The sequence below is a fragment of the Myotis lucifugus genome, unplaced genomic scaffold (genome assembly GCF_000147115.1).
Source record: "Myotis lucifugus unplaced genomic scaffold, Myoluc2.0 scaffold_15, whole genome shotgun sequence".
NCBI classification, from domain to species: Eukaryota; Metazoa; Chordata; class Mammalia; order Chiroptera; family Vespertilionidae; genus Myotis; species Myotis lucifugus.
The window spans coordinates 4509022-4521667 of NW_005871063.1; the positions used below are offsets into that span (position 1 = coordinate 4509022).

Here is a 12646-nt window from a genome sequence, read left to right on the forward strand (position 1 = left end):
ACTGTAGCTTTGCTTCTCTGACTCCACATTACACCCCTGACTCAAACTGAGCACGTGGGTAACAAAACCCTTTGTCTTTTTGCAGAGGAACGGCTATTAACCCAGGGCTCCTGTAACCTAATTAGTTGCCTTAAACAACAGAGTAGCACTTCATGTTTAATCCTATTAAACTTCCTCCTGCTTTGGCCCATCCTTCCAACCAGAACAAATGCTCGGAATCTGGACCTTGTCATGTTGCTTATTTCTCAGCCAACTCACTCTTAGATGGGGTTCAGATGCCTCTGTCCCCTTTGAGCAGACATTTCAAGAAAAGAATACACACCATGTTCTGCCAATCAGCCCATACCTTTCTATCTTGTCTACCCCCAAACTGTTAAATGCCTAAGTGAGAAGAGGAGCAATATCAACCACCATTCATTCCATAGTTGGGACCATGCTTCTGTGGTTCTGAGGTATGCCTTTTCTTCATGGTTGTTTTTCTTTTTGTTTTTGTTTTGGGGGGGTATGGTCTAACATCTCCTTCATTCGTCAGCCATCTTTGGTCTTGGCTGTCCTACAGATTAGGCGTGGTATCCTCACCCTCTCAAAGCTTTGTAATGCTGCCATTTTCCCATTTTCCTCTCCTTGGTCAGCTTGATTCCTTTAGGTAAAGCTATTCAATGACCCATTCATCTGATTAATCAAGGGACCTATCACTCTGCATCTTCTTGGACAATTTTTAAGCTGGGAACACCAACCTCTTAAATACAGCTCTTCATTCATTTAAACCCAAATGCCACCCTTTCCGACTGAGGATCCTTTATCTAGAAGGTAGACAGGGAGTGGATTCCATGTGGCTCCACACTGTCCATACTTCATCAGTGCTGTTCCGGGCTTTCTTCTCACTCTTACACCCGCCTCGGTCAGCCTGGCCTGTTTCAGGGTGTGAGCAACCGGGGGCCAGGAACTGCTGTCTGATTTAACTTAGAAAACAGCAAAATCTTTGGCTGTCAGTTGGGGCCTAAGACACGTTCCTGGTGACACTGAGTTAGCTTTGCCAAGTCACACAGAGAAAACCACAACTAAAAAGAGAAATGTGAGGCTTTGGGCTACGTTGTCAGATTTCTGCAAGGACAACGAACTCATTTCTTGGAAAACTATACTAGAGACCCAAACCAAGCTTTTTGTTTTTCAAACAAAGATATGTAATTTGCTGTGGATACAACAGAGCTGAGGAGGAAGTCATGGATAATTCTGAACTGGAATGGTAACATTAGAGAGAGAAAAAGAAAGAGAGAGAGAGAGAGAGAGGGAGAGAGAGAGAGAGAGAGAAACGAACAGTGAATATGGCTTCACTGCGATCAGAAGGCCCGGGGAGATGTGATCTGAAATCGCCCTGGGACACAGGAAGGGTAAGGCCACGGGAAGAAGCGGTGGGTTTTCCCCAGAAGGAGCTCTCTCTGCTGGAATCAGGATAACCACCAGGTCCCAGAGCGAAAACAAGCGCCTGGGTGTGAGGTGCTTGAAGAAATGTTTGAAAACAGCCCCAGATGACTGAGAAGAAAAATGGCTTAATCAAAACACAAACAAACACAAAAAGAACAAATCTAAGGAAAAATGGATAGGACTATGTTGCATTTTTCCTACCAGGGATCAGACAGTGCATAATAAAAATCAAGTAGTTTGTGCGTACTGGAGCAAATGTCAGACTATGTAAGAGGTCTTAGGTTTCTGAAAATGTGAAGAAAAGGCAACGCCAAGGAAGAAAGATAACGTGTGCAGCAGCCTCCATCTCCGCTCTGCAGAAGCAGCACAGCCTTGCCAGCGAGTTAAAACATTTAAAACCTCGCTGGACGGAGCGGCTCAGTGGTTGAGCGTTGACCTATGAACCAGGCCAGGGTAGCAGGTTCTATCCCTAGCAGGGGGCGTGCAGGAGGCAGCCAATCAATGATTCTCTCTCATCACTGATGTTTCTGTCTCTCTCCCTCTTCCTTCCTCTCTGAAAGCAATAAAAATATACTAAAAAAAAAAAAACACCCAAAACTCAACATTTAAAAACTCAAATTTCTACTGATTGAGGCATGAAGAACCCATGACACACCCCTCTGTTCTGTCGCTGGGTATCCGGAGATGAGCTCTGAACCTTCCTCATTTGTCACAAATACTAAAGGCTGCCTTCTTCCGGGGGTTGGGGAGAGGTTTAGGAATAAAGGAGGCGATGACTGTGTTAGTCCCTGTAAAGTGCCCACTGCAGTACACATGTGAAGGGCAATGGAGGGGGGAGGAGGAGGCCCTTCTCCCTGCCTCTCCGGTGCTGCATCCCCCACAGCCCAGCACCTGCTCAGACTCCTCCAGGCAGCAAATCACTGGCCTGAACAGGAGGTGCCCCCAGCCTCTCCCTCCCCAGGCACCAGAGCCCAGTTCCCAAGGAAAGCTAACTCTGCAGAAGGTTGGAGAAAAAGGCACAGGCTTCTTAAATTCCCCTGGCCTCCTCTCCTCATCACTTCCTTCAGGTCAAAGGCACAAAGGCAGGTGCCAATTTGTAAGGCTGCCCCAGGCAATACCTGACCTGTGGCTCCCCACAATGAAAAGGGAAGCAGGATGTAAAAGGCTTTTAAAGTCCCAACAGAGAGAATGCCTCCCCGGATTCCTTGATAAATCCTTCACATGGGTGGTGAACACCCATTCTCCGTCCTACAGCAAAACAGAAACCTGTTTGACTTGAATTCTGCTTGCCCCCGTGCGATTTTTCCTAGGTGATCAGCCACTTTGAACAGGCGACTTTATAATAAAGGGAAACATTCCGTGCGGCCCCAGTGCCTGCGTCAGCAACACAAAAAATAATTACTTTGGCCATTTAAAAAATTAATAAGTTACAAAGTGTGTGCCACCTAAAATAAACCTTGAACCATTCTTGCAGCATAAGAAAATCCCCACATTTTCCTGCCTTTCCTTCTCACTGGTTCCGAGGCAGCCCTGTCTCAGACATCCTCTGGTTAGCCCTGAATGTCCTCTGTACACAGTAAAGCCACCTGGGGAAAATTAATAAACACAAAATGCAATCACCTGATCTCTTACTATTCATTAAAGCACTCTTTCTCCAAAGAGGGTAAATTATTGTGTGTGTTTTTTCCTCCTTTTAAATAAAAGACCCACCAATAACAGACAGGAACAATAAAAGGCATCTCGGGGAGACCCCTATGTAAATAAACTAGAATTAAAACTCAGATCTAGTTTAGTGACGGACTCTCTCCCTACACCAACTCTGTATCATTCTGAAGTCTCACGTCATCACTCTAGTGAAGGTCCAGGAAAGCTTCTTTAAGGGCAGGCCTCACTTAACTTAAAGTTAAGAGTCCACAATCGACACAAGCCCGTGATGCAGGCCTAAAGATGCTGGCCACGGTATCACCACGGCAAAGGAATTCTTTATTTTGCGTCTCATGCTTTCTTGGATGCGGCCACTGTGTTGAAAGCCCAAGGGAGCTTTAATCAATTCTTAAGTTGCCCAAGGGAGCTTTAATCAATTCTTAAGTTGCTGGAATCATGCACTCAAGTTTACTCTGGCAGCTCTGTCTGACATGAAACTGTCCACACACCATACACACACCACACACACCACACACACACACACACACACACACACACACACACACACTGCTACCTCCAATGTCTTTTTCCCCCCTTTTTCTTTTAAAGCTCTTCATCTAGGTTGGTATCACACCTGCCCAATCAATTTGAGGGGTAGAAAAAAAAAAGTCCTGAAGGGTGGTTGCTGATAAAGAAGTCAGGGCCAGGGCAGGTCTTTTCGCATGCTAATTCCTGCTTATTCTAGCTGTACCTGCAAATACAGCTCTAAACAGACTATTTCTAATACAGGGGAAGGTAATTACACTCACAAAGGCACCTCTGTGTCAGGGCTGGGCACCAGGAGCCAGCAGGTCTGGGAGACGGAGGCTTAACAGAGACTCCTGCCGTGAATGCACATTGTCTAGCTTGGGGGGCAAATGCCAGACTGGGGGACCCTGCAGCCCTCAAGACAACAGTGGTGCACCTTGTCTGCGAAGGTTATTTAATGCTCCTGGCACCTGCAGTCAGAGCCACCCCTCTTTCCCTAACTTGCAGGTTGAGAATTTACTTGGCTTGTATAATTGTATATTTTGATCCTGGAGCTGCACACAATGGGCAGCATGTCACGTCTTGATCCCTCAGCATTCCTCTTGGTTTCTCCCACGCCGGTTACCCCGTGGCTCACAGCCTGGCAGCACCTCTCCTGCCCAGTCCAGGGACAGTTAGGGCCACGAGGCTGGGATTCGAACTGGGTGAGAAATATCACGGATGCCGAGACCTGGTATGATTGTGTTGTTGGAGTTAGAACCAAATAAACCAGCCAACAACTGGAGATTCGATATCAGTGCCATTGAAATGAATTCAATTTTAATGTAAAATATCAGTGCCTATTATTTGTTTTCTTTATTCCAGAGACTTTTAGGATATCGGTTTCTCCTGGATTTCATTGCAATTTTAAGGAAGGCATTTGGTCACTGGAGATTTTGGGGTAGGAAATTCCCTCCTGTGTCAGTGTTGGCTCTTCCCTACTGTTCTTCTACCACACGATGCTTTGCCATCAACAGTGCTCCTCTGCCACTGGCTAGAAGCCCTCCAGAGAGAACCAATGCTCTTGAACCATCTTCCTGACAAGTTTCATTCAACCTTCAATATTGTGCAGCAATGCGTGTTCATTCCTCTGTTTTCTTCTCCTTGATGTAGATCCAGGGAGAAAGGGAGAGCTCTTTATTCCAATGCCCTCGGTTTGCCCAATGAAGGCCATTTCTCTGCAATTGTGGCTGATGGGCTAGCTGAGCTGGGGAGTCTCTTCGTGTTTCACCTTCCTCATTGCAATTCTTGGAGAGGATGACTTCTCAGAGAGGAAGCAGACTGCATTCAAAGAAGTAGTTTAAAATAAATCCTCTTAACGATGGTTCTCTACTTGCATCCTGCCACCCCCCACCAGCAGCAGGCCACTGCAGGAGCAAGCATGCAGGCTTTGGAATCAGAGACCCGGGCTCAAAGTATTGCTCTGCCACTTGGTATCTGATGGTGGGTGAAGTTCTTACGCTCTCGGTGCCTCCAGTTCCTTATCTCTAAAATGCGAGTAACATTTGTATTGACATCAGAATTAAATTTACATCCAATGATTCATATAAAGGACCTAGTAAAATACCTAGCCCAAGGATCTTCAATAAAAGGTGATGATATAGAGGTAATTATTACAATCAATGACAAACACACTGTCCTCTTACAGCAGGAAACAGAAATAGCTAATATATCAGAAACTGGAATAGGACTCCTATGTGGTTTCATACTTGAATCACAGTAGAGTTCTACATTTATCAGGTAAGAACCAATCAATCTTTTATTTGGCGGAAGACCTAATCCTACCAAATAAGTTCCAAAAGTTTGCTAACTTGATCATATCCCACATGGGACATTAATTTACAGTCAATGGACATTTCTTAATCTGGCCATCTTTTAAGTGCATACCTTGGTCACAATTAGAAACCAGAGGGAGGTAAGAATAGATTATTAGATATCTATGTCACTGCTGGAAAATATATTCAGAGCACTCCACAAACAGTGAGTGGCAGTATTTTCAATACTTAAAACCTGAAGGACAGCATGCTATATTATACAAGTGTCGCTGAAATAAAAAAGCGCTGTGTTAAAACTAATTCTGCAGGCACTTAGCAAAAGACAAGCAAAAGAAAGAAACAACAACAAAACAAAGCATGAACTTGATAAAAAAATGTTTGTCCCTGGAAAGGTAGGTTATCTGCAACACAGGGCGAGAACACTAACATTTTATTGTTACCTACACTTGAATATTTGAATTCTCTTCTTTTCAAAACTATACTGCCTATCGAATTATTTTTTAAAAGAACTTTATGGCACTGGAATGAGTATATTCTCTCACCTCCCTTAACACTGATCACTTTGAAGGCAATAATACTGCATTCAATCTTTGTAACTCTGGCACCTATTAGAATTAGTGCTTAACGAGTATTTGGTGAATGAATGGAAGAATGATAAAAAAAATAATAATCATTTTCCTAATATTTTTAAGAATCTTTTCTAACCCCTTCTGCATACTCAACTCCTTTGGGCACTGATTTATAAAAACAGTATTTTTCGCCTGGCCAATGTGGTTCAGGGGTTGAACCAGGAGGTCATGGTTCGATTCCTCGTCAGGGCACATGCCTGGGTTGCGGGCTCAATCCCCCATAGGGGTGTGCAGGCACGAGATGGTAAACTCCTTATAAAACCATGCGTTATTTACTTTCATATCCCCAGGGCAGAGCTTGCTGGGTGAATGAATGGATGTCTCCTTTCTTTGCATTAGACTTCCCCAATATCATGGTCTTCTTTGGTCATTACTTGCCCACATTCATTCACTGTCAGTGCTCTAATACCCTTGTGATAACTTGTAAACATGTGGCTTTTGCTTACCCTTCATGGGCTCAACAAATACTTATCAAATGTCCACTTGTGTGCCAGAAACTGTTACAAGCAGCAGTGAACAAGACAGGTCTCTGGTATGCAAGCACACTCCAGATAAGGAGACACACACACGGAGAAATCTATCAGATGGTGACAGGTGCCATGCAGTGACCTGGCTGTCTTTCTGAGCAGGCATCTGTTGAGCAAAGAAATGAGGGGCAGAGCCTTCAGGCAGACTGAAAAGTGAGAGGGAATGAGCTTGGAGTATCTGCGGGAAGGAATGGCAGCAGGGCAGCCAGAGGAGAGGGAGGGTGGAACAAAAGTGCAGGGGAAGAGAGGCCAGCAGGGAGGGAGCTAGGGTGCTGTTCTAGGTACAGCAGGAAGCCGCTGGGCAAGGACAACGTTCCTGTAGGGCACGCTAGTTTCCGCTCAAGTGTCATCTCATCCGAGAGGCCTTCCCTGACTGCTCTACTAAAATGCACCCCCCTCCCTCAATGCTAGCCTGCCTTGGCCCTTTCCATACCCCTACCCTACCCTGTCTGCTTCTTCATCAAGGTTCTTAGCACCAACAGATGTCACATGTTTGTTATCTTGATGGCTGACTTTTTCTACCCACCACCGTGTGAGCAGGGACTTGGATTTCATAGCCATGCCCTAAATGGCTAGAACAGGGAGTACAGTCAGCTCTCAATAGATCTGTGCTGAGTGGGTGAATTAATCTGATTCACAGTTTAAACAGATCAACCTTCCTGCTGTGGGGACAATGGGTTCGGAAGAGTAGGGAGTCAAACCCATGAGGAGGCTTTCCCAGAGGTCCAGGTAAAAGCCACCTGTGGGAGAAGAAGGGTGCAAGCTGTCACTGCGGAGGTTGTAAAGCCATAGCATGCCCTTGGTGTTAGAAAATTAGCATGGCATCAGCTCCTCACACTAATGACTAAATAGGTGTTTTCTTCATGTGGTGCCATGAGCTCATAAAAATGAGTATTTCTTTACAAGCTGCTAAATTGAGAAATTTTTCTTGTGTACTTACATGTTACCAACATAAAATTGATAAAATGATACAGTTTGACAAAATCTATTAACAATAAAAATGCACATGCCCTATGATCTCACATTTTCATTGCTAGAATTTATCATTGGGATAAACTCACAAAAGTATATCCAAATATATGCAGGGATATTCCCCCTGCTATTGCTTGTAATATCCCCAAACTAGAAACAATACAAATGCCCACCAGTAGGAACCTGCTTAAAAAATACTTTAAAAATGTTTCTACAGCTATTAAATAAAATGAGAAAAGAGCTTTACGATATATAGTGCGCTTAGAAAGATTCCATTTTTGCTAAAACACACATACACAAGATTCTGATATGGATACAATTAGTGATATTCAGGGAGAAAGAGAAAGCAGAAAGGAGGACACAGGTAAATATTGACCTAAGTAGGTTTTATTTTCTTAAAGATAATATGAAAAACACACGCAATGGTTATCTTTTGAAGAAAGAATGGGATTGAAAGGGGTAGAGAGAATTTTACTTTCAGACATTTCTGAATTATATGATTTTTTTAAAAAACATAAACTTGCATTTCCTTTAACACAAACAAATAGGCCTGGCCGTTGTGGCTCAGTGGATGAACATGGCACATGATCAGGGCACATGTCCCAGTTTCAGGCCAATCCCAGTAGGGGGCATGCAGGAGGCAGCTGACCAATGATTCTCTCTCATCACTGATGTTTCTATCTCTCTTCCTCTAGAAAATCAATAAAAATATATTAAAAACAAAACAAACAAATGACATCCCTTTGAGATAACTAGCAGAATAATCAAGAACATATATCATTACTTGCTTTCTGATTTTATGGACAGTAGTCCAATGATTCATCGACACATACACAATGAATGAACACACATGCACACATGTACACGGATGACTATATATCTGAATGCTCTAGAATGCAGTGGACAAAGACCTCTGATTAGAACACAGTAGATACAGCCCATATTTGCAAGTGACTTTCCAATGCATCACACAGGAGCACAATCCAAAAATGATTTTCAACTCTGCATGATGGATCCTGGCTGTCATCGCTTCCCTGCTCGTTTTTTGAACTCAAAGAGACAGAAACTGTTCCTTCGCTTAAGGAAGCATCTCTCAGCCTACATGCGCTGTGCTGACATTCAATGTTCAATAGTAAGTTCCATTCCCTTCCTCAGGTGTAATCCGTCTCCTCAGCAAAGCTTTGTTGGCTCCTACAGGAAAGGTAACATTCACAAGTCCATAGATGCCACTTTCTTTTCTCTGACAATTTATTTTACATATCTCATGTGCTAGGGACTTATGTAATAAAACAAAAGTTACCTTGAGAAAGGGAAACACATCCTCTTGCATTCTTAAGAAAAGCAGTAGAGTTGCAGATTTTTTGAAAACTCCATTACATTCAAAAAGCTCTTTCAAAGGCCGTTTATTATCCTGCCTTTACTTCAATCACCTACCTACTCAGTGCTGTAACTAAACCTCTCTAAATGGTACCCAAAGAGGAGGCTTTGTTTACAGGGTCCACTAGAACTATTTCTAACCTCAGGAATGTGAAATGTTTACCACATCCACTTTTTTTTTTTCAGTTGTAAATGTATTTCTAAAGCAAGTATTCTAATTACCATTCACGGGGAAGTCACAGAATAGTGGGCTATTTTGCAAGTCAATTCAGGAGAAAAATAGAAAGCCGGGTTAAGTCCAATTTAGGGAGGTTAAGCACCGCAGGCCTAAACACACAGGACAGAACCAACCACTCCCCCTCCGGGTCCCGCATTGTCATGTTAACAACGGCAAACAAAAGGACCCAGGGAAGGAAGGAAGATTACCTGTCCCAACTAAAACTAGGACAGTAGTCCTCTTTTTGAAAGATGGAGGGATGCATACCAGGTGTAAAGGTCTTAGGTCATTCCAAGTCATCTTTCTACTCAACCAAGACAAGAATCAGTGAAGAGCTTTATTACCAAGAAGTACTATCCTACAGCAACAAAAACGTCAATGACATAGCAAAGCAAAGCTCTGACAACCATAAAACCACGGACATTGAGTTGCTAATATGATTTCTGACCAAGGAGAGGTGGGGTAAGGTGGGGGCGCCTGGAGAAGAGAGTCACAGGAAACCAAACCTGAGACTGGCATTTGGGATGATATAAATGAGGACAACCTGGGCAGGCAATGAAGACCAAGCAGACAGAACGGAGCTGTGACCTCCGACGACCTCCGATGAATGAATCCCGGCTTACAAATCTTAGCGAATTCCGCTGAGGGCACCACTGGCCAGCAGAAAGGACAGGACGGCAAGATCACTCTCGTGCAATGAAATCAAGTTTCCGGAAGCTCAGGAGTGCCAGCGACTCCCCATGGTAATTACCAAGGCACCCAAAGCAGCACCCAGCCCGGAGGAATGCCTCTGAACTAGATTAAACCACCAGACTAGTAATTAAACTAACTTTATATGGGAGAGGTCTCTTGCTCAAACTTGAGCAATCCTGCTCATTTCAGGAAAGCAATTTTAGCACAAAAGTGGAAACAAGAAACTTCTGAGCCTCGATTTCGGCTCAGATACTGCCGTTGGCAGCCTCTGTTCTCCTGACTACAAAATCAGGAGGCCAAGGACTTCCAGGGGGTGTTAAAGGGGATTAAGATTATGAAACACCGTGAAGATGAAAAGGACTAAGTCTCAGTCTTGTATCATTTGCAGGTAGTTGAACAGTCTCTGTTTCGGTGTCAGCAAACAAGTTTCTACCATTTTATCCATCTAGACATTTCCCTAGCAGTCACTACCGTTAGTACCTAAGTGTTTTTTACTAGACAACCTGTTGAAAGACTGCTTGGCATCTTGTCAAAATGACATGCTGCTACATTGTGTTCTAGTCCGCAAGAACCTAAAAATTTAGAAAAGAAGCTGATTTTTTTTTTTCTACTTCAAAATGATCCATGCTGTGCCTCATGACAATTCTGTTTATTTCTTACAGCTGGGCAATAATGTGGTAAATGAAATAGCTAGAATATTGTGTTCCACCGCAAACACTCACAGATTGAGCATTTTAAGGGCTACTTTGAAAAATCGGCATATTTATTCCAGAGCTCCACAGACTCCAAACTATAAGGCAAGTTCTCTAACCCCCTTAAAACTAACCCCGGAAAAGAGGGCATCCCATTATGTTTGATCCTTACAAAGTCTCAGATGATGGGGTACTCTTCCCTCACTTGACTAAGTATGAGGAAGGCAAATGTACCTGAAACAACCCCAACTATTACTAACACTGATGTGTAGCAAGGTGACTGACCTGCAAACATAGTGAAAAATAGAAGGTTACAAAAGTGCACGTGGGGGTGGGATCTCACAACTTGCTGTGCTGAATGTCCAAACAAGGCATTTAAAGTTCACTCCAAAAAGCAGTGTAAGTTTTTACAGGGTGAGCTGAGAACAGAGGAAAAAGAAAACAACTGCCCTGGCGTTATGTCCATAGAGTACAGAAGTGCCAGCCTGGAATAAAGATGAAACACTGCAAAACCATGTGAATGACCGAGTCAAAGAGTAGATCAAGTGGCCCTGGCAGGTGCTGCTCAGTGGTTAGTGTCAGCCAGTGCACTGAGGGATCTCGGGTTCAATTCCCAGTCAAGGGCACATACATTTTATGTAAATAAATGAAAACTATTTTAAGTAGACATTGGCCTTCTCATCCTATATTCCTAAAGGTTTACTTATTCAAGTTGGCCATAAAACATTTTTTTTTAAATTTTTCTCATTGACAAATGATGAACACCTCATGTTTGCTAAAGCATCATAGCTGGGCATATATGAAACAAGTTCTAGTATATTTCATTATACCTTCTTTGGGAGAGGAGTGTGAATCACACATTTTAAGAAATTTCTAAAAGTTTGGTTTTCCAATCCCTCTGAAAAACTATTTTCTAAAGGAAAAACGGTTAAGATTCAACACAATTATGACAAGCCATCCATATGGACAGGGCTGAGATGTATAGGATCAGAAAATACATTCTTGATCTGGTGTGACTCCTTACACTGAGCTCAGCATACCTCCCGAAAGATGGTGCCCTGTGATTCACGCATCTATCCTTCATGGCGGACAACACCGAGGACTGGGAACTGTTGTATCAATAACAAGTCCAAATAAGGCTCCAGCCAGTGTTGCTGCAAAGAGCTGTGTACTGAACAGCGCCAGCGGGCGTCATTCACACCAGCCATCCTTGATTTGTGTATTTCTAAGGACAGCTTTTTGGTGGGTGGCAGGAAGGGCACCTCCTTCTCGCTGGCATGAAGATGGCCTGTGGACTGCAGCAGCTATAGTTCAGAATCTTTATTATGTAGCGAATGCACCAAACTAGACCACAGACATGGCAATGACCTTTTCCAGGTGTGGAAACGAGGGATCAATTTCATGCTGGTGAGCAGTGACTAGTTTAGGAGAAGAGCACGCAGTCAGACGAATGACCAAAAGGAAAGTTACCTTGTAAACCCCAAAGAACCCCAGGTCCCTCACGACAGACAGAGCACTGACTCGGGGACCGGTGGTGATTTCCCCAGCCACTTGCAAGCGGATCTTGACGATTTCCAAAGGATTTGTGAAGATCACCTGGGAACCGCCTGCCTAGAGAGGAAAAAAGAAAAGTATTATCAAAGCAGAGTCATGGTAAATGGTTTGGGAAGAGGTCAGTGATCCTCCTCAATGGAGCTCTGAATATTCTATCCTCAAGAGACCACACTTTCAGTCCTTGTCCCATCAATGAAAACAGCTAGTGATTATGAGTTCGAATTAAAATACAGTTGCTGCCGAGGGGACCTTGGCTTTGAGCCCTGTGATGGCAGTTGATTGCCCTTCAAGGAATCTTTGTCATTTTAGGGTGAGGGCTCTGGTCATTTTAGGCCCTAACTCCTTCGTGTGAAGGTTGAAGGAAAGCAAAGACCAGAGACTTAGCTGAAAACAGAGAGACCTCTGTTGGCCTCACCAGAGTCCTCACCCTCAAATGACCAAGATTCCTTGAAGGGCAATCAACTGCCATCCGAGGGCTCAAAGCCAAGGTCACAAAGGCAGCAATAAAACGGAAACCCAACAGTATCCAAATGACGAGACACAGATCTGCCGTCAGGATGGGAGGGGCAGGGAG

General features: G+C 43.8%; 1 protein-coding gene across 4 annotated transcripts in view; it reads right to left on the minus strand.

Annotated features, from left to right (window-relative positions):
- SLC25A13 (solute carrier family 25 member 13) overlaps nt 1-12646 on the minus strand; it is a 133033-nt gene that overhangs the window by 12960 nt on the left and 107427 nt on the right. For all 4 annotated transcript variants that reach the window (XM_006085002.3, XM_023750737.1, XM_006085001.3 and 1 more), the window contains one exon: nt 11989-12129. In XM_006085002.3, the coding sequence (XP_006085064.1) occupies nt 11989-12129 (141 nt within the window). The remainder of the gene's footprint in view (nt 1-11988; nt 12130-12646) is intronic.